This window comes from Mesoplodon mirus (assembly GCF_964341445.2).
Source record: "Mesoplodon mirus genome assembly, chromosome: 6".
NCBI lineage: Eukaryota > Metazoa > Chordata > Mammalia > Artiodactyla > Ziphiidae > Mesoplodon > Mesoplodon mirus.
Genome location: NC_138982.1, coordinates 139,104,575 through 139,129,216, shown reverse-complemented (window position 1 = coordinate 139,129,216; position 24,642 = coordinate 139,104,575). Strand labels below are relative to the sequence as shown.

The following is a 24,642-nucleotide window of genomic DNA, read 5'->3' as shown; positions in this document are numbered from 1 at the left end:
CCGCGTGCCACAACTACTGAAGCCCATGCGCCTAGGGCCCGTGCTCTGCAACAAGAGAAGTCACCGCAATGAGAAGCCCACGCACTGCAACGAAGAGTAGCCCCCGCTCGCCATCAACTAGAGAAAAGCCCTCGCATAGCAATGAAGACCCAACGCAGCCAAAAATAAATAAATAAATAAAATTAAAAAAAAAAAAAAGAACAGCCAAAATTCAGGACACTGACAATGCCAAATGTTGGCAGGATGTGGAGCAACAGGAACTCTCACTCATTGCTGGTGGAAGTGCAAATGGTATAGCCACTTTGGAAGGTTTGGCGGTTTCCTAAAAAACTAAACATATTATCATATGATCCAGCAACCGCACTCCTTGGTATTTACCCAAAGGAGTTGAAAATGTATGTCCACACAAAAACCTGCACATAGCTGTTTATAGCAGTTTTATTCATAATTGCCAAACCTTGGAAACAACCAAGATGTCCTTCAGTAGGTGAATGTATAAGTAAACTGTAGTATATCCAGACAATGTAATATTTTTCAGGGCTAAAAAGAAATAGCTATCAAGCCATGAAAAGACATGCGGGAACCTTAACTGCATATTACTAAGTGAAAGAAGCCAATCTGAGAAGGCTATATACATTGTATGATTCCAACTATAGGACATTCTGGAAAAGGTAAAACTATGGAGACAGTAAAAAGACCAACGGAGTTTGGGGGGAAGGATGGATCAGAGGATGTCAGGGCAGTGAAAATACTCTGTATGAACCATAATGGTGGAATACATGTCATTATACATTTATCCAAACCTATAAAACATGGAACACTTAGGGAGTGAACCCTAAGACAAACTATGGACTTTGGGTGATTATGATGCATCCACGTAGGTTCATCAGTTTTCACAAATGTATAGCCCTGTTAGGGGATGCTGATAATGGGGGAGACTATGCAAGCATGGGGGCAGGGAATTTACAGGAAATCTCTGGACCTTCCTCTTAATTTTGCTGTGAACCTAAAACTGCTCTAAAGAAAATAAAGTCTTAAAAAAAAAGAGTGAATATTTTATGTTTGCCAGTTAAGCCAGGAATAGACATTTTACATAAAGTCCTCAATGTAATTAAGAAAGTTTTGAATTTAAGATATATGAAAGATAGCATATGTATTGTGTATATCTAATGGACGTTTCGAAAGAATAAACTGGGAAGGAGGCAATATTCAAATGATTAAGGGTGAAAATTTTCCAGAAATGCTGAAAGACATGAATCCTCGGATTTTAGAAGCCAAGCTGTCCCAATTACGATTAATTTAAAGAAAATTCCTCAGACACATTGCAATGAAATTGCCAAACGTTAAAGACAGCAAGAAGATCTTTAAAACACCCAGGAAAAGAAAAGATTACTTACAAAGGAAAAATAGCAGACTTGTCAACAGTGGCAAAAAAAGTCAAAAGAACGTAGACTCAAACATCTGCAAAGAATATTATACCCTGCTGAATTATTATTTAATAACTGGGATAAAATAAAGCCATTTTAAAAAAACAAAAAAAGAAAGTTTTAGTATACTTTTTCTAAGTTGATAACAGATTCAAATAGCAAAAATTATCCCTGGAAAACCAGTATCATGGTCTAGGTTTCAGTATTATGAACTCTATCGTCCATTCATTCCGTAAATTAACTTATACAGCACCTGCCAAATGATCAGCAGAGATTATGTTTCAAGTACAACAGCAACTCACAATGAAAATGGCAACAAGCTCACCACCTTCAAAGAGAAGCATATCCAGTGCTGGATTCTCCATTCAAGTTTGTCTTTTACTTGCAACGACACGTTGTAAAAGTCACTTTACCCTTCTGGGACTCAATTTCTTCTTCATCTATAACTGAGGCATTTAAAAGTGACTCCAATATTTGGAGGCAGAAGTCCACCTGGAGAATTTTATAATCCCCAGACTCTAATACACTCCTAGGCCATCTGAATCACAATTTGGGGGCTCTGAAATTCTATGATTCTATTCACTCTGGCTTATAAACAAATATGTAAACACTTTTTAAAATCTATAAATATTGGTAACCCAGTTAACTCATTTCAACCCATTCATTCAACTCATTTATTAAATCAACAAATACTGACTATGAGTGCTTGCTATGTGCCAGGCAGCTCGTCAGGCAGTCCAGATTCAGAAGTGAACCAACCAACCAAAAAAACCTGTCCTCAGGGAGCTCACAATGTACCGGAGCACACACAAAAAGCAACACAACTTAAATAACATATATCGTATGTCCAATAATGATAAATGCTAAGAGGAAAAAAAAGTAAAGCAAAGAAAAACAGCAAATGTCTAGGAAGGGGCAGTTTTGCATTTTAGTAATGTGCTCAGGGAAGGTTTCACTGAGATGAGAACTTCCAGTGAACAATGAAAGGAAATAGGAGAGCTAGCTCAGGCTCTGGGGAAAGGCACTCTAATTCCAGGCAGAGGGAAGAGCAAGTACAAACTGGGGGTGGACCTGGCATGTGTAAGGACAGTGAGGAGGCCGACGGGCCAACAGAGTGGACAAGGGAGAGAGCAGCAGGAGTGAGGTGGGAGAAATAACGGGTGTTAAAGACAGGGGGCTGGTCAGAGAGATCCTAGTAATAACTTTGATCAAGCGAAAGAACCATACTCATCCACTGCTTTATTAATGTATACTTAGGTTATTTGCAGTTCTGTGCCAGTAAAACAATACCACAGTGACCAATCTTGTACATCTCACCAGGTGCACATATGCAAGAATGCCTGTGGGGTACACACCCTTGGAATCAATTACGGCATACGCACATCGTAGTACTCTCCAAGTTGGCTGTGACAAATTCACACCCCACTGGTTTACTGAGAATTCCTGTTAGTAAACACACTACTGACACTCAGGACCATTGATCTCTAACTTTTGCTCATCTGAAGGACTCAACATCACATTGTTTTTCACTTGTGGGTGTACATGTGGGTCTCCTTGGAGGCTGTCTATTAGGCTCTATTAGGTTTCTATCTCTTTAGTTTTAATTACTAGGAAACAGAATATACCTTCTTCTATCGCCCATTCAGGTTTCCTCATCTCTGAAATGCTTGTTTATTTCATTGGCCTGTTTTCTACTGGGTTTCTTATTTATCTTCGTTCTTTGCATATTCTGAATATAAATCCTATCAGTTTTATATGTTCTATATATGACAAACTATCTCCTCCCAAATTATTTCCTTCATGGTGTCCTGACATACAGAAATTTTTAAGTCTGAGATCGTCGAATTCATCAGAGTTTTTTCCTTCACTGACCTGTGCATGTATGTTATTTAAGAAATCCTTTCCCAGCTCAAGGCTACAAAGCTAGTCTCCTACAGCTCCTTCTGGGTTTTTAGGCTCATTTTCCACAGCCAGGTCCTGAATCCATCCAGAACTTGTGGATGCCGTCACCTCAACCATTAAGGGATGCTCACGATCCCTAGGGGCCGCTTGTCCTCCTCAGACACATGTGGCCCTTACTCCTGGGCTGCATCTCCTCTCTGATCATGGAAATGAAGATGCCCCTGCCACATTCCTGAGCTCTGCATAATTTTATCCAGCATTTTTACATACCGATTTACATTCTGTAAACAGATTTTTCACGAAGTTGTACGGCACTATTTGTCCAATGTAAATAAGAAAGAAACCTACCTTTGTCCAATTGTTCTTCAGAATAATAGCTCTCTTTCCATCACCAAGTGCATTTCTAAAAAAAAAAAAAAAAGAAGAAATATTCAAACTAAAGGCATTACATATTGTATATCTATTTAGACTATAATTTTCCATATATAATCTAGTTTTTAATTTTTTTAATCCACGTAATGTATGTCCATTATAGGAAATTTGGAAAATACAGAAAAGTAAAACAAAGGGAAAAAGTCACCCAGAGTCACAATCACAATTACCCAGGAACAGCTACTTTTAATATTCCAGAGTACTTCCTGCACACAACTATTTACATCTTACCTATGCCTAACTTCTTGTTACTCTTTGTACGGTTTTTTCTGGGTACTGTTTTTGCAAGTCAGCAAGACTTCTGATCTCGGAAAATAAAACTTCCAGATCTTTCACACAACACATCAGCTAAGCTATAGTGGACAGAGCATGAAAGTTGGGATATGAGATGGGGATTAAGTCCAACTCCATCACTAATTCTCACTGGGGCTGTTAAGAAGTTATTAACCTCTCTGGGGCCATTTTCTCCTCTGTAAAATGAGGCTAATAACTGTGTTCTTCCTGTTTTCAGATACTACGCTAAAGCACAGTGCTTTGTAAACTGTCAGGTACTAAGGTCTAACACCCAGTCTCAGTTTCCTGGCTTCCTTACATTCAATGACCTCCTCCTCTACCCCAGCTCAGCCGCCCACCACCGCCCTCCCAGGGAACTTTCTCGCCACTCAAAACTGTTCAAAGCCCCAAATCACTAATTCAGGCATCCCACGCTTTCCCCCATAACCTAGCTCCTTCTGTCTTACTTGTTCAACTATTCCTACTATCTCCTCAGGGTGCCCGACTCACTGACTTACCCACTTTCTCTCTTTTTAACTTCCTTATTTATCTAGCTTAAGATTCGTTGGTTCATCATTGCATCTCCCCATGCATACAACTTCTTTATACTTCTTTGTCCCTATGGTTACATCTTGCTCTATGGCAAAACCCAACACTGGATCAACCCTGCTTCCTGCTTTCTCCATGACTACATCCAGGGAGCCAAGTACTGCTGGAGAAAGTTACACAGCAGAGCACAGAGGTAGCACTACTGCTCAGGACCCCAACAACCCAAAGGGGCCTTCAACATTGTTAACCAATTATTTCAGACCAAATCATCCTCTAACTTTGTAAAATGATCCTTTCAAATCTTACGTCCCTTCCTCAGACTTCCAACTCCCCCTTCTCTCAGCAGATGGGTTCTGCTTCTATTTCAACGAGTCAAAACTGGAGACATCAAAGAGAACTCTCTCTCAATTTCCTACAACCAAACTTAAAGACAAACCCACACCTGGCCCTGCCTTTTCTCTTTCACAATAAAAGTGTCTTCTTCTGGGCTTCCCTGGTGGCTCAGTGGTTGAGAGTCCGCCTGCCGATGCAGGGGACACAGGTTCGTGCCCCGGTCCGGGAAGATCCCACATGCCACGGAGCGGCTGGGCCCGTGAGCCATGGCTGCTGAGCCTGCGCGTCCGGAGCCTGTGCTCCGCAACGGGAGAGGCCACAACAGTGAGAGGCCCACATACCGCAAAGAAAAAAAAAAAAAGTGTCTTCTTCTTCCTTATATGGCCAATTTCTCCACTTGTGCCATATAACTATCCACCCTTACAATATCAATTATCCCTTCTCTCACCTGTAAAATTACCCATTCCTTCTCAAGAATCTACCCCATCAATTTTTTTATTGTGGTGAAATGTACATAACATACAATTTACCATTTGAACCATTTCAAATGTAAAGTTCAGTGGCATTAAGTACATTCACATTGTTGTGCAACTTCCTATCAACTTTTAATATGCTCAGATCTCTCTCATCTTTAAAAAGCAAATAAAAAAATAAATCTTAAACCCTAAGCAAACACTGTTGGTCATCGACCCAGCAGCCATCCCCTCCTCTACCTGATTACTAGACTTCCATCGTGAGGCTCTATCTCACTAGTACAAGATTTAGAGATGATTCCTTATTAGTTTAAACCAATCATGGCAATCCTACTCTCCTTTCTATTGACAGGTTTAGGGGTAGTCATGTGACCCAGACCTGAAGGGACTTATCACTCTTAAAAAGAGATGACAGGGCTTCCCTGGTAGCTCAGTGGATGAGAGTCCGCCTGCCAATGCAGGGGACACGGGTTCGTGCCCCGGTCCGGGAAGATCCCACATGCCACGGAGTGGCTGGGCCCATGAGCCATGGCTGCTGAGCCTGCCCGTCCGGAGCCTGTGCTCCGCAACGGGAGAGGCCACAGCAGTGAGAGGTCCGTGTACCGAACAAAAAAAAAAAAAAAAGAGATTACAAAAAAATAAATAAAAAGATTACAAAGAAGAACAAAACTAGGTAACTTACCCTACCAGATAGCAATACCTACTAAAAGGCCAAATATTCATTTCTTTTAATAAAAAACAAAAAGCTATCTAAAGATAGATGATCTAACAAACAGAATAGGGTATGGAAATCAGAAACAGAGCCTTACACAGAGTCACCTGATCTATATGACAAAGATGACACTGCAGTGCATGGAAAAAACATACTCTTAAAAAATGGGGCTGGGTCGGCTGAAGGGGGTCTCTTCCGTACCCCTACAACTAGTGCAGAGCCTGCTACGTAGAGATGCTCACTGGTTATACGTTCAAATGAGTGAATGGATGAATGAATAAATGCGTCCTCCACATCTGCATGCCAGAGGCAGAAGCACAAAGAGGGTGGGGGGCTGCAAGCAAGTGGAGAAGCTAAAAAGGCCTCCCCCTCCCCCCTCCTCCCCCTCCCCCTCTTCCATCCATCCACCCACTTCTTGTGCATCTACTACACGCCCGGCACTGTGTTATGGACACAGTGTGGACAAACTGGACACGGCCCTGCCCTCTTGGGGCTGACATTCTAATGGGGAGACAAGACAATATGGGAACAAATAACTAAGTGATTTCTAAGCCAGGTGAAGACCACAGAGGTGGAGAGAGTGAATTTTCAGGAAGTTGGGTCAGGGCAGGCTTCTAGAAGGAGGTGATATTTGTGCAGAAACTCAAATAAAGGGAGGGAGGGAGCCCTGTGATGCCAGGGAAGAGCATCCCAGGTAGAGGGGACAGACAGTGCACAGGGTCTGGGGCCGAAAGGGGGGCAAGCAAGCAGAGGGGAGGGGGTGACAGCGGAGGCCACAGAGGTCAAGAGAGGAGGGGGCAGGGATGGGAAGGGTTCCTGGGTTGGGGGCCTGAGGATCTGAGAGGGCTGGAGGCGAGGGCAGAGGCCTGTCGGTCTCCAAGGGCAATGCTGACGGATTCGGGGCAGGAAAGAGAAATAAGGCTGTCTCATCAGAGCTGGCTTTGGAAGCCTCAGGGCCAGAGGCAGTACTCGGGTAGAGGACCAGACCCAGGGGAGGGGGCTCCAGAAAAGCAGCCCAAGAAGCAACGGACGGGCAGGTTTGAGGAGGTGGGTTCACTGTGGTGGAAGCTCAGAGTAGGGGATTCTGGAAAGCAGAATTAGCTGCAGGTAACACCAGGATTGCAGAGAGGTGAGAAGTGGACTGATCCCCACTCACAGGCTCTCCGAGGAGCCTGGTGTGGGAGTCGGGGTGTGGGGAGGGCCCTATTCTGGCCTGGTCCCTCAGAGGCAGGGCTGCAGTGGGAGCCCCGCTCGCTTGCCCTAGGATAGCAGCCCCACCAAGGCTGGCCCTGGTGTGGGGGGCGGTCTTGGGCCCAAGAAAAAAGAAAAAGAAGGAAAAAAAACGGGGCTGGGTCAACCGGACATTCATATGAACCTTGAACCCTATCTCATACAAAATACAAAAACCAACTCCAAATGAATAACAGATTTAAATACCAAAGTTAAAAAATCAAGCTTTTAGCAGAACGAAGAACATTTTGTAGAGTAGGCAAAGATTATCATCAGAACACAGAAAGTGCTTACCACAAAGGAAGAAATTGATAAATTGTACTATATTAAAATTACTACCTCCGCTTGCAAAAAGAAAACATAAAGAGCAAAAAGGCAAGCCACAGAGTGTGAGAAGGTATTTGTAATACATATATTTGCCCCATGACTCATATCCAGAATTTTTTTAAAAAAACCTCCTACTAATGAATAAGACATTCAACTCAAAAGAAAAAAAAATAGCAAAAGACTGAAGATCCAAACAGGCACTTCACAAAAGAGAGTATCTGAGCGGTCAATAAGCATGTGGAAAATGTGCAACTTAAATCTCCTAAATCAACTTAAGGAAATGCAAATTAAAATCACAGCACTGTATCAGTACACACCCAGCAGAATGTCTAAATGAAATGACACAGAATAAGAAGTGTTAGTGAGGATGTGGAACTAAAACTCTCATATGCTGCTGGCAGGAGTGTAAGACGATACAACCACGGGTGTGCTTCTGTTCAGTGTGCTACAGCTGAACATAAGCACACCCTCCTGTCCCAGCAGCACCACTCCTTCATTATATACTTAACAGAAATGAAGACGTGTTCACAATGACACTACCTAAGTCAAGTACTAGAAACTACCCAAATGCCCAGCAACAAGAGAATGGATAACATGTGGTATATTCATGCAATAGATGGACACTGTACAGCTACATGCAACAATATGGATCTCAAACACAATGCTGAAAACCAGACGTAAAAGAGCACATACCACATGATTCTGTTCATATTGCACAAAAGCAGGCAAAACTAACCTATGTCCTGTCAGAAGCCAGGACAGGAGTTACCCTGGGGGGAGGAAGTGGGTAGCGACAGGAGGAATAAGGGTGACTTCTGGGCTACTGGGGTGGTGATCTGGGTGCTAGTTATGGTTGTTTGGTTTCTGAAAATTCAACCTATACACTTACGAACTGTACACTTCTCAGTGTATGTGCTAAGGTTTTAGTTTTGAAGATTACAACAGTCATCCTTCTGCTGGAGGCTGTAATGTCCAGTGTGGTATCTGAATTACAGTGGCCATCCTGCCATCCTGAGGAGGCAGCTTGAGGTCCAAGTCATACAGTGGGGCTGGAAAAAAAAAACAAACCTAGGTCTTTGATGACATAAACGCACAACCTTAGAATCACCTTCTTCTGGAACTCGTGAATAAGGTAAGTTTTCTTCACCATTTAAACCAGCTGAGGAAGAGACTTCTGCTATTTGCAGCCGAAGAACATCTTAATGCAATGGCAAACCTCTTCTGTTCCTCACTGCCTCTCTCCCAGAGCACCTTTAACGGCTGCCTATGCTAGCTGGCTCCGTTTCCTCATCCTCATTTCTCAATCCACTCCAGCCCAGCGTCTGTTCCAAGCTTCCCACTGATGGCTCTCCCTATGGTAGCTAAACGAGATCCATAGAACTAAATCCAAATTCCAAATGGCTTCTCGGCAACAGGCAGTGCTGGCTACTCTTTCACTTGCTTCCATGATCCCACACTTACTTTCCTCCTACCTCTCTGGCCACCTCGTAGAAGTCTCCCGTGCAGGTTCATCCTTCTCTAATTGGCCACTGTTTGTGTCCCTCAAAGCCCGGTCCTACTTCCTCTTCTTATCTCGACCCTGCCCTCTCTAGACCAGTGGGTCTCAAACCTGGCTGCCCATTAGTACTACCTGGGGGGCTTCTAAAAGCCCAATGCCCAATTAATTCAATCAGAACTTGGACTGCAGCCTACAAAACACTCCTTGGCCTAGCCCCTGACCACCTCTCCCCCTCCTTCTCTGTATTCAGACACACTAGTAATTCCATGAACGCCACATGCCATGCTCGCTTCGGCGGAACATAAACTAAACCTGGAATGCAACGTGCTCCTTCCCACACTGCTGGTCCGCTGTCTAGAACACAGGGACTATGTCTGGTTTTGCTCATTTCTAACATACCAGTGGTTAATTTTATTATAATAAACAATACTATAATACCTCTAATACATAATATTATATTGCTATTATCATTATAATCACGTTTTAAGTATATTTATTAATATATAAATGTATATTAACATTTTCGTATTTACTAGCATTTGACCACATTCATCTACGAAAGCAAAGTGGGTGGAGTAAATTACGTCGTGTTACTGCTCATCCAAGTCACTGTAGCCCAGGGTCCAAACACTCTGGAGGGTAGGCCTGACTTTAGCAGCAGCAATACCCTGCACAATACATCTATGAAAACAGGAAAACCCAAGAATGCAACTCAGTAAGAAGTGTACTGAACAGAGGGTAAGAAACAGAGCTCTAGCACAGATGCCCCAATTTATTACACGTTACATGGGAAAGTGCATTTCTCCAGTCCCTACCCCTATCTAGTTTCTCACATACAATATGTTACATTTTGCCCTAAATTATGTTATGAAAAAACACTTACTTCCCCCTCCTCTAGCTTCCATGTGGATTTGCTAGATTAATCACTAGTGAGCTCTCTCCTCTCCCTAAACCTCACTAACTTTTCCCCGAGGGAATAACAACTTATCTAATGGTGGGGGAGAGGCATCAATCATACGGGGCTTAGCCTCTTCTTTTTCTTCCTTTGGGACCTTATCTTAAACAGCAACGTAACACCAGATTCCCTTCTCCTCCAAGCTTAAAGTTCACAAGGGCCCCTGCTGCCTGGTTCTGTCTGTGACATGGGTGAACTAATAGTAAGTCTCTTGGCTATCAGACTTAAGGCCCGGTTCTCCAACAACTGTATTAGTAATGGAGGCAAGACTGCATCATCAACTGTCTTCTGCTTCCATCGCTTAGGTAATTCTGGACTCGGGAGGGGAAGGAGATGCCATTAACTGACTCTCTTAAAGCACAACATGTAAGTATGTAAGAACTTTGAATACCACAAAAGAATTATTTCTCCCCCTATTGTAAATCATCACTTTCAGGGCCTGACCAGACCACAAAGAAGTAACAATATGACTCCCCAAGGTTCTCCATCTTACAATGAAACAGCAAAAGCAGGATTCAGATGTAATATCAGTTACTGTCAAATATGCAGCGACTATTAACCATTGACTGAATAAACACATACATTTTAAATCAAAAGTTAGTGTCTGGAATTAAAATTACATATGCTCTTTCATCCAAGTAAAATAAATTTTTATCAGGAATTTACCCTACATATATATATATACTTGCATCTGAGTGTAGAATGTAAGTAAAAGGATACTGCTGTATATAATTTTTAAAGCTGGAAATAAGCTATATGCTAATACAAACTAATTTACTGAGTAAAATACTATGCAGCCATGAGTAAAAACTAGGGTAGGTCTCTATATTCACTGATATGCAACAACTCCAAGATTTAAACATTAAAAGAAGCAAGACATACAACAGGGTGTATAATATGCTCTTACCCATGTTAAAAAAAAAAAAAGGACATATACATCACACTGAACCAAACAAAACTGCCTTATTCTGATTTATAAAAGCAACTTCATTTGGTTCAATGTAATAAGTGGTAGTATAGTCATGGAATATCAGTATCATGGAAATACACAAGGATGTAAAAGGAATCAGGGCAGGGGTCTCAGCTGGGCAAGAGTTTGCAGCTTATCCTTTAGCACACAACTTTTTATGATGTGCATTTGTTACTGCTTTTCAAAAAGGGGCTGTGCCCCAAAGAAGACTGCAAAAATAACTCTTTCCTTCAAAAGCAAATTCAGCAGCTTTTAAGCAAAATAAAGAGACGGCACAAGTAAGAGAAAAGAGTGAGGAATAATTCACCAACCAACACGTACACTAAAGCTCCCCACGTACACGAAGATTTTTGAAATTCTCACAGAAACATACAACTGACTTGATGTACACCTCGGGCCTCAGAGAAATTCAGAAACATACACACACACACACATCATTTAAAGTCTATCCACCTGCTATTAATCACAAGTTGGGAGCTAACAGAAGGGAATATCATATAACGGGTAGATAGTTAAATACTAAAAGGTCAAAGTAAATATCAAGTTTTAAAATTCCATCGTTTGGGGCTTCCCTGGTGGCGCAGTGGTTGAGAGTCTGCCTGCTGACTCAGGGGACACAGGTTCCAGCCCTGGTCCGGGAGGATCCCACATGCTGCATAGCAACTAAACCCGTGCGCCATAGCTCCTGAGCCTGAGTGCCACAACTGCTGGGGCCTGCACGCCTGGAGGCCGTGCTCTGCGGCGGGAGAGGCCACCGCAATGGGAGGCCCGCGCGCCGCAACGAGGAGTAGCCCCCGCTTGTCGCAACTAGGGAGGGCCCGCGTGCAGCAATGAAGACCCAACGCAGCCAAAAATAAATAAATAAATAAATAAATAATAAAATTCCATCGTTTTCCAAAGTAAATTTTTAAAAAAAATCCAAGGCTTTCCCCTTTTCCAATTACATTTCCCATTACACAATTTATCCCATCCCACCAAAGAATTCAAATTTTCACGAGTCCCACAAGAATGAATTAAACAGTAAGCCTAATCATATACCTTGCAAAATCATTGTAACTATAGATGCTACAGATGCCTGATTGCTTCTTCTAGATTCCCCTCTAATCTGAAAACTTCTAATTACTTCAATTAAAATGATCACTCTAAAATGCCCTCTAACTCTCAAATTATACTTAAAAAGTGAACTTACAGAAGATCAGAATAAAAAGGACATGTCACCCCAGCCAGGCATGCTGGGATACACTGCACGCATTCCTCAGCTTGCAGGATTCAGCAGGGAGAAGCAGTGGCAGGAGGGAGTGTATTTCCACCCGCCCTCCCTAAGCCCAACCCCACTCCATTTGCTTCCCCAGGGCAACATCTGCTGACCTGGAGGTGCACACCTCTGGAGAGCGGTAAGGGTTCTTTCTGACTGACTCTGGGCCTCCCCTATACCCACCCAAGGGTGGCCCGACTTACAAGTATAGGCCATTATAAGTGGGGCTATTCGGCATGAAAACCTCCAGCACTCTCTGACCACTTCTGAGTGAAGCATTTTCCCCACACATACTTCACCTCAGGCTCCCAACCACTGGTCTTAAAATACTTCTATTTCTCTCCTTTCAAGATGACTTTCCACTTATTTTATCCTTAATGTTTGGTGTTTTTTCTTTTTTTCATCTTATGTGCATTTTAAATTACACTGTGTTACTTTTTTATCAAATATACATAAAAGTACAGAGAATACCATTAACATAATCAACACCCATGTACCGGCTTAGCAAGACCTTAACATTTTGCCATATTTACTTCAGATCTTCTTGCAGAGGTCTGTTACAGCTGACACCCACTGTGAACCATCTTTCCCAGCTGCAATCCTTTTCCCTCCCTCCCTCCCTCCCCAGAGATAGCCACTCCCCTGGTGTTTAACATGCCCATGCACTTTAAAAACATTGTTAATACATACTATGTATTAATTATGGATATGCATATCATTTTGCACATTTTATAACATCATATAAATGGCATCATACCGTACAAATCATTCTGCAACTTGCTTTTTCACTCAACACTGCATTCATTTTAACTGCTGCACAGAATTCCATTGTATGAATATACCATAATTCATTTTATCCATTCCCCTACTGATGGACTTTTAGGTTGTTTCCATTTCTTTACTCTTAAAAACAACGCTCTAATGAAGGCTCGTATACATCTTCTTGGGTAGCCCAGAAGCGGGCGGCAGAGTACGCACATCTTCACCTTGCCAAATGGCTCTCCACAGTGATTGCACCAATTTACACTTTTCTCCAGCCGAGTATGAAAGTTTCCTTTGTTCCACATCCTCTCAAACACTTGGTGTTATGAGGTTTTTAAATTTTTGCCAATCTGATGGGTACGAAAGAGAGACTCACAGTTTTTAATCTGCACATCCTGTAAGGACAATCATGTTTATTGACTATTTAGACCATTATTTTAATTTTTTTCAACTTTCACATTGCCGTTTGATTGTATCATCACCTTATGGTGATTAATAGTAGAGATTCTGCATCCAGGCTGCCTGGGTTCAAATTTTGGCTCCATCACACCCACCTAGTGCCTGAGGACACTGCTTGACCTCCCCCAGGTCTCAGGTTCCTCGTCTATAACGACAGAGCAGCACCTACCTCACGGGGTTGTGAGGGTTTTATGAGTTAATACACGCAGAATGCTCAGAACAGTTCCAGGGAGGTCGGATGCTTTACCCTCAGCTGTTCCTGCAGCTGCTCAGCCAGATTCCCATAATGGACCTACCAACCCTCAGATGTGAGAGCTTCAAAACATCTCAATCTTGGTAACCCAGCTAAATGGCATGGGTCCTCCTGAGTCAACGGCATGTCTGAATCACTGAAAACATGTTCTTTTCTGAAGTCATATCAACCACTCAATTGGTCAGGAGTTATGTGTATTGCAGGTTCAGAAAACATTATCCCTACATTACTGAGCAAGTCATATAACACAATGAATGAGGTGGGAAACAACAGTAAAACCAATGTGTGGTATAATGCTTCTCACATTAAATAAGCATCCAGCACATATTGGTGATTGCCTAATAAGGAAATGCTGCTGACCTGCCTCTAAAGAAAACTTCATTGGTGTTGAATCACAAACCTAGACCGGCAGGAGGGAGGTACAAGGATGGATGCACAACCCTGCTCTTGACCTTGACCTCACCAGGCTACCTGGCTTCTGTACTTCTACTTTGATGCACCTCCTTTACAGCAGAGTTTTAGCAGGATCCTGCTTGAGTGTCTAGCATTCAACACTCACGAAAGACGGCAGAAACCCCTGGTTTGCCTCTCAGCTCCCGGCGATCCCCTATGCAGAGGGGATGGCCTTCCACCCAATCAAGGTTTCAGATAGGTGCCTCGATTTTCACAAGAGGCTGGCCAAGTTGCCCAACCTATTCATCTTGAAAGCATACAGATTGACCTTCAAACAGCACAGGATATCTGCAATTCTGGACCTAGCCAGAGGCAATAAGCTAAAGACATTTGCAGCTCATTTCTTGTCAGAACCAGTTGAGGACAGTGGTATTGACGGAAGACTGTGTCAAGCCCATCCATTCCTCTAGACTAGATAGCCTCGGTTTATCCACGGCTTAAGCCATCTAAAAGCTGCATAACGTTAATACAGCGGTATTCTCCGAGGTGGTGATTTTATTTTCTTCTTTTTAAACTCTTGTATTTTCCAAATTTTCTACCATGAGTAAGTGTTCTGTTTATAATAAAAGAAAAACATACAGGTTATTTTTAAAAGCTTCATACTTGGAATATACTATAGTCCCCACTCCCACCTCCCAACGTAAGTGCTTTCCCTGAGCAACAACTGATATCATATTCTCTGCTTTCATCATGAGAAAACTTAATGAAAAAAACTATTTATGAAACCCAACACTGCACTCTCAGGGAGTGTTTTCCTTTGAACAGGAATGTTGCTGAGGTTCTTCTCTACTCTACCACTCAGTTCGTATTACTTGTAAGCCATATAAGAAACTTCTTCCAGAACTAAACACCAGGAAAAGTTTCACCTGAGCAACTGGTGTCCTCCTTCTTCATGGTCAGTGAGAATTATGTAACTTATCGGGTATTCTCTTTTTATTTTGGGCAACAGAAAGGTCAGACGCAAATATGAATTATAACCAATCACTAAGCAGGACCTTATGCCTATGCAGCTTTATTCTAAGGATCCCAGGCTCTAACTTGGTTTTTTGGTTTGTTTTGTTTGTTTTTAATATTTTTCTACTGAGTGGGTGTATTCTTGAAGCAACCCGAAACCCTTCTTACAATAAGGTAGGACACAGTGAAATATAACTGTCATCTACACTGCTCAACATTAATGCTTAATATTTAAGTCCCAAAAATTTTAAACTGAGACAATAAAATCATGGTGCAGTGTCAACAATCTTTCTCAACTAATACATAAAAGCTTAGTGGACCATGAGGAACTAAGAATTAATTATGATTTCACTCCCAGAGTTAAACCATTAAATTTCTTTTCCTTCACTTATGAAGGATATTTACTTAATTTTTTCATACCAAGATAGAGGAAACAAATACAGCAAAAATTCTTCCAGAACTATACAGAATAGTTAATAGAGCAAAAGAAGGTAATATATTATAGGTGTTATGAACACAGACTTTGACATCATCAGATAAGGTCTGTGTTCAAATCTTGGCATCACTGCATCATAGCTTGAAAAACAATGGGGCAGGGTAGAACCCAATTCACAATTCCTAATGACTAATGGTATGGGTTTGCCCAAATGTAAAATGCGGAGAATAATTATCTACTAAATGTCTTGTGAGAATTAAATAACCTATATGAAGTGCTTAAAATAATGCATAGCATGTTATCCACTCAATCAGAAGAGCTGTCGCTGTCACTGTTGTCTTTATACATAAAGCCTAAAGAGCTCTCTTCTAAGCATTTAACTATTTCTGCCGAAGAACTACTGAAGACTTTTCTTGCGTAACTGCAAAACAGAAATACTTCTCAAAGATAGGTATGTAGCCTAACAATTCAGTGATTAGGCACTCTAACCAACTTACCTAAATTGTCCAGTGCGAAGAAAACAAAGAGCTCGGTTACCATAAAGAAGGTGATTTTCAGGTCTTTAAAAGAAAGAATGTTTCGTCAGTAAAGAACATTACGTACAAAACAAACGTAACACAGAAATCATAAGGCGTGAAGTAATTTTCAAAAACTTGACATCCGTGTGGCAGAGCAGAAAGAATATAGTTCTTGTTCCTTCACTGCCTGAGTAACTTGTTCAAACCAACTTAAACTTCCCTGTATTCAAAATGAAGATTAGAAAGTTCTACTTTTTCTGCCTAGCTCATAGGGCTGCTGCAAGGATCAAATGAGACATATTAAAAAACTAGCAAACTACAAGTATGCTGTAACTGTAGAGAACAGAATATTTATGTCAGTCAGAACTGTACCACCTTCACAAAGAACTCAAATACAGGAAGCCTGTAAATTACAACAGTAACTTAAACAGCTTCGTTTCGAGTTTTGTCCTTTTTGCTTTTCTCTTACTGTTTCTCTACCTCTTCCTAGAAGAACAGAGCAGCAGGCTTTCAGAGGTGGTGTGCTATCTGGATTCACTCATTCCCTGTGGAGACGGGTAAGACAGCAAAGAGAGTAGCTGACTACAGCGCACCCTCCTAAGGCTGCTACAGTATTAGGTGGGCCAGCTAAGATGTCAGTAGGAGCCAGGTGAGGCACACTTGCAGGAATGCTACAAAATTCTAGCAGCTGAGCAAACAGAAGACGAGGGAGAGAGCACACATGCATTCTCTCAACAATTCCAGCTGTTACCCTTTAAAAATTCCCTCATAGAAAGCACAAATCCCTGAATGGGTGACATCTTAAGTACTAGTAACTAACCCTTTGTTATCAGTTAATAATTTGGAAGGAATTAGTTGAAGGGAAAGCAAGACCGAGAAAGAACAGATGACACTGTACTGGAAAGCCTGGGACCAAAGTGGGGCAGGGTACAAGCAAATTCACAATTTCGTCTGACTCGCTTGAGTTATACAACTTGATTAGTAAGTTCATCTACTCAGGTCATCTCATGCTTCTAATATCTACGGGTGAGAAGATATATTCTGCATAGCGAATTGATGATATTCTCCAATTCCTCATCTTGTGTGTCTTTCTAATGACTAGCATTCTAACTTGATCTGCCACATAAAAAGGGTCTCATTGTTCTATTTTGCTCTTACCTACATTCAATGGCTCTGGTGTAATAGATAATAGCTATATCAAATCTTTCTTTGGAAAACTCTTCATTTCCTTTCATTTTCATTAGTTCTCCTTGCTGAGAAATCAAGGTAAAAGAAGACCCATCAATTAAATGCAGAGAATCAGGAACCCCAATATTTAGGAAAAATGGTTCTGGGTTTCTATCTCAGATATCAGAAATAACGTGGGGGATTACTTAGGCAGAAAATGAGAATTCAATACCCAACATTTTGGAATATACATTTAAAGAAACCTGTCTGTCTCTAATGACTCGACGCTAACTTTGATAAAGGGATATTAAAAAGTAAACAAAGCCACCACATTATGAATAACACTAACAATTTACCCCTTGTGTACCGTATTTGGCAGGCCCACTTTTAAACAGACCTTGACATGCCTGCATATGCAGAAAAGAAATACGATCCAAGTAGAATTTTAATTTTAGGTTAGAAAATGTGATGTTATTCAACAAACCTGAGTGCTTAAAAAATAATATATAAATCAATAACATATAGGCACTGTTGATTAGACTAACTGCCCCCCCCAAAATGAGGTGACCTATAGCAAGGATGAAATAAAAACAAAAAAAAAACAACCAACAACAACAAAAAATGAAATCAAAGATGCTACAGATATAACTAAAACTTTTCACCTCAAACCTTCAAATTTTCAAAATAAACAAATTAACTATTATTTACTGGATTATATCAATGGCTTTAGCTAGAGAATTAAGTAGAATATTATTTTCCTAAGTCCCTTTTTAAAAATTTAGTTAAAATCATATTTCCTATCAGTGAATTGTATGGCATGTGAATTACATGTCAATAAAGCTGGTGGCGAAGAAAAATCATATTCCTTCAACTAATTAAAAGCCTTTTAATTTAAAAAAATCAAATTTCGATTTTCAATTAACTCTTAAAATCTATAACATTAGAAAATTCTGATCAAGATGGCTTCCTCTTCCAAAAAACTATTCCAATCAAAATTTATTAAAAATTTCCCTCAAACATGTTATCAAATTTTATAGTAGTTCCTTGTGGATTGACAGCGGTTTTACTGAACTTTCCTCTGAGTGTTAATAGAAGTTCTAACAAGCAAATCTTAAAATATACTTACAAGTAAATATTTATTCTCACCTCTAGACACTCCGCACAACTTTGAGTTTTAAATTCTTCAAGCAAATTGCAGTTTTCTGTTACAACTTTAGTTATGTGATACTTGTCTAAATTTTATTTTTAGGAGAGAGTGAGAGAACATTTGTTTAAAAAAAAACAAATTGGTATTGTTAATGTTCTAATTCTCAGGCTACGTAGGTTGAGTCTGTAAAGTTCAAGATATTATACTTTCTAAATAATGTTTCTTATAATCTTTTACATGTATGAACAATATATTTGTAATAAACAGCTGATAAAATGTTTCAGAAAACATCAGATTCATTGCGTGCTAAGAATCTAATCTGTTTTATTTCTAGCCTTGTTTATTACTACTCTAGTTCTAAGTGTAGTTAACAGTGCTCTGTCATAACACATTCCAAATAGGCCTCATAATCACTCAAGTCCATTCAACAAACATTATTGAGCTGTGGTGTACCTGGCACGAAGTTTAACTAAAATTTCTGAAAACAAAAACCTGAGAAACTACTTTCTAAGATGTGTTGAATATTAAAAAAATGAAGAATTTAAAATGTCTTAATTCAACATTTTGACTCTCATGAACGTTAAAATTTGACATTTTTTGAAACATTATTCTCATAAAAATTTAATAACCTAATTAAAATGCAGTAGGTAATAACCAAAATTTATGTTAAAAATTGATCAGACATCATTTTCTGTATTTTAAGCTGTTCTATAAAAAAGATTTTAAGTGGTAAATAATAATTTTATTGCAACAAAACTATAGTTATGCTTCTAGCCAAACATATTCATTTCCAAGGCAGAAGCAGTACCTAAAATTTAAGATTGAAGAAAGAATTTTGGAAAGTGACCAAATAAAGTAAACTAATACTAAAGGGACAGAATAAGATTATAGAACAAAAACCCGAACTTTGAGATCAGAGAGACCTGACTTCTCATCTAGGTTCTACTACTTAATAGACTAAAGAAATATCACTTAACCTCTCAAAGTTTGCTCATTTCTAAAATAGGATCACAGCATCTACCTGGCAGAACTATTATAAAAATAGAGAACAGAGAGAGAGTCAGAAACGAGCCCAAATGGGTGCCCAGTACATGATACTGGTCCTTTACTTCCACCATAAAATCTAGGCTATAATTAAAGGCTTCCAAAACAAGGAAGAGAACAATCTCTATCAACGTAATACAGCCCACCGTCCAATAAACATCAGGAAAACCTGTCTTGGGGCTTCCCTGGAGGCACAGTGCTTAAGAATCCACCTGCCAATGCAGGGGACACAGGTTCAAGCCCTGGTCCAAGAAGATCCCACACGCTACGGAGCAACTAAGCCCATGCACCACAACTACTGAGCCCATGTGCCACAACACTGAAGCCTGCAAGCCTAGAGCCCATGCTCTGCAACAAGAGAAGCCACCATAATGAAAAGCCTGCACACCACAACAAAGAGTAGCCCCTCTCCCCACAACTAACCAACGCAGCCAAAAATAAGTAAATAAATTTATTTTTAAAAAAAAGAAAAACCTGTCTTCATATTTAAGCTTAATTTCTCTCTAACACTCAGGTCAAGAGTACAAAATGTGCCCTCTACTCAAAATGGCAAATGGAAATGGCAAATTATCAGTCATTGTCAACTAAAGAGCCAAATAGTTCGTTTCAAGATCCCTATAAAAACACTACTAACACTCAAATATTTTAGAGAAAAATATTTCACAAGGTAAAAAATATATAAGGCAGTCGGGCTTCCCTGGTGGCACAGTGGTTGAGAGTCCGCCTGCCGATGCAGGGGACACGGGTTCGTGCCCCGGTCCGGGAAGATCCCACGTGCCGCGGAGCGGCTGGGCCCGTGAATCAAGGCCGCTGAGCCTGCACGTCCAGAGCCTGTGCTCTGCAACGGGAGAGGCCACAACAGTGAGAGGCCGGCGTACCGCAAAAAAAAAAAAAAAATATATATATATATATATAAGGCAGCTTCATCATATATAAGAATGACAAATTCATCAGAGAAATGAAAATTATAATTTTAGCTCGGTTACTTCTCTTATGAATGAGAATACATGAGCCCCAATGTGGTCTCTTTAGGTATTATATATTAATAATTTATGGCATACATTTGCTAGGATGTTTCAAAAGTATTAACATCACAGATATCATCAAGACAGGAAATACAGAATAAAATTAACTACAGGGTTAAAGTTCTCTTATTCAGGCTTTTACTCATAAGAGAAAAACGTTTTTTAAAATCCTAAGATAAACAAATCATAGCTACATATCCTATTTTCCAAAATAATACCTTTATAAAACTGAGTCAAGTAACAATTTAAAGCATTTATACTTACATTCAGTAAAGAAAATACTTAACATAGGCCAACAATTGTCAACTGCTCCTAACCTAGGTAAAATTGTTACATCGCCTGTATATTTCACCCAATTCAAAGCTTCTTCCATTGCCAAGATTTTCTGTTTCAAAAAGAGGGATGAAAAATGTGATTTGTGTATTAATTATAAGTTTACATGTGGCATTATAAATTTATCTTATATAGTATTTCAGACTCTTATTACAAAACTTGTACAACCTCATGTTTTCATTACTATAGCATGCAACCTAGAATAGCTAGACCCCAACACACAAGTTAACAGAGACCACAGACTCATATATGTTATATCTTCAGGTAACCTCAGGCCACCCTCAGAGCCCAGGATGCTGCTGCAATGATTAAAGACCTGGAAGTTGAGGTCTACAACCTGGCCAGAGGCTGCCCTAGGTAGCAGGAGAGTACAGTAACACAAGGTGAATAGGGGGTCTCAGATCTCATCTAAACTGGGACTTCTATCCTTACCTTAAGATTAACGGTATCTATTAAGGTTCACGAAAGGGACTATGTACTTTAAATGGTCTGTGGCAAAGAGAAGAATAAGCATATAGGCAACAAGAGGAGGGCAGGGTTGGGCAAATGAGCACTCAGCGCAATGACCTTCACAAAGGGTCGAGAGTTCACAGAAGTATAATTCATACTTCTCATGTCGGAAAAGATTTCAGAAATTAAATAATGAAGTCATCAACGCTGGTGTCAGGCTTAAGGGAAACATGTACATGTTTATGTCACCAGTAGCATTAAAAATTGGTTTATTGGGAATTTCCTGGCAGTCCAGTGGTTAGGACTCTGCGCTCTTACTGCTGAGGGCCCGGGTTCAATCCCTGGTCGGGGAGCTAAGATTCTACAATGTATCTGGAGATCATCTAGTAATTGTGTATCAAAAAATGTTCATACCAGGGGCCTAGTAATTTCATTTGGGAGAGAACATATGCCAGGTAAATAATCTAAACGAGAAAATACAATCAACTTGTAAAAGAGGCTCAAAATTACACTACATATATGGGGAAAAAAATGATAATAATGCAAACCCCCCAAACAAGGAGATTGCTTAGGAAAAATACAGAAATCAGTACTACTAAATGCTACCTATAAAATGTTGACTCTGTGGGCCTAGTATTGATACAGGGGGCAATGAGAAGTGAGAAAACTGCCACTTATTCAAAGTGGTTGTATCGTATTCCCATGTTAACACTTACATTTTCTATTTTATAACCAATTCTCAGTAAGCCTCCAATAAAGAATGAATCATTCTGCAAAACAGAAAAGACAAAACATTTTTTTCCTTATTCGGCCAATCATACTTTAATTTTCTAGTGGAAAAAAAATTTCTACATTTTAGGAATATTACTGTATGTACATAGTAGTCCACTTTCTACGGCACTTTCATCCCCAATTTACCTCTTAAGGACCCTAAAACAAGTCAGAAATAGTCTTACACAGGGTTCTAATAATAAAATGATTTAGTTTAACTTTTAGATGTACGGATTTTAACCTTTCAGATGTATGGTTCATTACACCTAAATTTTTTTATAAAATTACATTGGCTGGGCTTCCCTGGTGGCGCAGTGGTTGGGAGTCCACCTGCCAATGCGGGGGACACAGGTTCAAACCCTGGTCAGGGAGGATCCCACATGCCGCGGAGCTGCTGAGCCCGTGCGCCACAACAGCTGAGCCTGCGCTCTGGAGCCCGCGAGCCACAACTGCTGAAGCCCGTGCGCCACAACCACTGAGCCCGTGCTCCGCAACAAGAGAAGCCACTGCAATGAGAAGCCCGCGCGCTGCAACGAAGAGTAGCCCCCGCTCTCCACAACGAGAGAAAGCCCGCGTGCAGCAAGGAAGACCCAACACAGCCAAAAATAAATAAATAAAATAAATAATTTTTTTTAAAAAAATTACACTGGCTGATATAAGTTGCTCCAAAGGATTAATCTGCAGGAAATAAATATCAGAATGCCCTTTCTAAATTTAAGTTTGCAATCAGAATTATCAAGAAAAACACTTGGCTCCATAACCAACTGAAATGAGAAAAATTATTAAATGGCTTTCAAGGGAAAAAAACCCTCAGTGTAGTACAGGGACACCTCCTCAAACCTGACATGATAAAGTTTTTACCCCAAAGAAAAAGTATTCGTTGTGGTGATGCTAACAGTGGCATGCTTTTACGTTACAAGAGAGAACCCATCACTCTCGGAACCCGCGGCAAAGGTTTCTGTGAACCAGGTGCACACTGCCATTTGTGACAAATTCTAATGTCTATTTGTTAACGGTAAGGAGCAGGCCGGGTTTTCATCGTGTCATGTCAGAACCAGGAAAATAGCCATCTACCCGATCTCTCAAATACACAGCACAAACTCATGGATAGCAGAATAAGCTCAGGTTAACCATTACCCGTTAGCCACTATAAAGTAGTAACATGGGCCTAATACCATATAACTATCTATATTCTTGAAATGCGGGAGGGGAACACAGTCTATCACTTACCGCAGCTTTCTTTGCCAAATCCACAATATCTTCCATCAACTCAAGATGTTGTAATTTCTTCAAACTTATCTCAGAAGCATGAGAACTGCTTAAAGACAAATTTATTTTTTAAAAGATTAGGGTCTCATATATAAAATTCATTGAATCTTACACTTAACTATATGTTATACCTCAATTTAAACTATTTGAATAAAATTAAGTTCTCTTACTTCACTCTAGGTAATAATAAGTTGTTTATTAGGTAGACAAAATACTACACTTTTTTCTTTCTTCTGTACTATAATACTGGTATTTATAAACAAGCATATTAATTTTTCCTTTTTCAGCTTCAAATCTACCATCTAACGCTCTTCAGAGTTTCATTCATTATAATGTTACCATGCTTATTCATTTATATCCAAATCCCAAGTATTAACTTTTTCCACTCTATTAAACAAAAGTAGAGCTGAACAGTATACAAGAATGAGACATAAGCCTTCCACTGCACTTGGCATTCCTCAGGACTGGGCAACACACTCACCACTGTTCATACAAAATGCGTTAACAAGCAGTAACTTACTTTGCCTCCACACAGGGGTGCAACCGTGATATTACAGAACTGTGTTGACGTTGAAACAGAAGTGGCCAGAAGACGTGTGTTTTAATGGCATCACAGTAATCTTGCAGGATAGAAAGAGGTTTACTACACCACATAGTGCAGATGTCAAACTCTTAATTAAAAAGAAAAAGTTTTAAATTAATATTTTGTGCCTCATTTTGGAATGAATCAACACTGTTAAGGGAAAAGACAAAAATGGATATGGAAAGGTAAGAAATGAATGGATGAAATATTTTAACCTCTCAGATGTTAAGAATATCTAAGTGTTAGCTAAAATTCTATTTTAACAAAGAAAAGTTTTTAAATTTCTAGTGAAAAAGGATAATAAAGAATAAACTTTGTAAAGATGTATAAGTCTGTTATGTTGATGTGAATGCATGAACCTCCCTTGATAGCTGTTTCAACAAATTAAAATACCAAAGTACTCACCTAAGTTTCCCTCACTTTGGGTATAATCTTTATACTGTCTACCCTGAAAAAGAAAAAAAATTCTTTTGACTTGTATCTGGTAAATGCAAAAGTAGCAGTTCTTGATTTTTAATGTAAGGGTTATCAAGACTAAACTAAAAACTGACAGTACGTTTACTTTTACACTTTGAATACAACATCTTCAACCAATGAGCCTTTTGGCCTTTTTCAGTGTTTTCCCAAGTCTGTTTCTATGGCTCTCCCTGAGAGCCTTTAGTCTCATCTCCAGTCAGAAAAC

The 24,642-nt window shown here is 40.0% G+C and overlaps 1 protein-coding gene across 1 annotated transcript in view; it reads right to left on the bottom strand.

The window, feature by feature from the left end:
* Positions 1-24,642, bottom strand: part of TTC3 (tetratricopeptide repeat domain 3) — a 140,976-nt gene that overhangs the window by 103,180 nt on the left and 13,154 nt on the right. The window contains exons 3-11 of the mRNA XM_082625061.1: positions 24,366-24,408; positions 23,898-24,048; positions 23,339-23,426; positions 22,054-22,107; positions 20,819-20,939; positions 18,485-18,570; positions 17,330-17,424; positions 16,151-16,213; positions 3,678-3,732 (exon numbers count right to left, since the gene is read on the bottom strand). Coding sequence (XP_082481187.1) covers positions 3,678-3,732; positions 16,151-16,213; positions 17,330-17,424; positions 18,485-18,570; positions 20,819-20,939; positions 22,054-22,107; positions 23,339-23,426; positions 23,898-24,048; positions 24,366-24,408 — 756 coding nt within the window. The remainder of the gene's footprint in view (positions 1-3,677; positions 3,733-16,150; positions 16,214-17,329; positions 17,425-18,484; positions 18,571-20,818; positions 20,940-22,053; positions 22,108-23,338; positions 23,427-23,897; positions 24,049-24,365; positions 24,409-24,642) is intronic.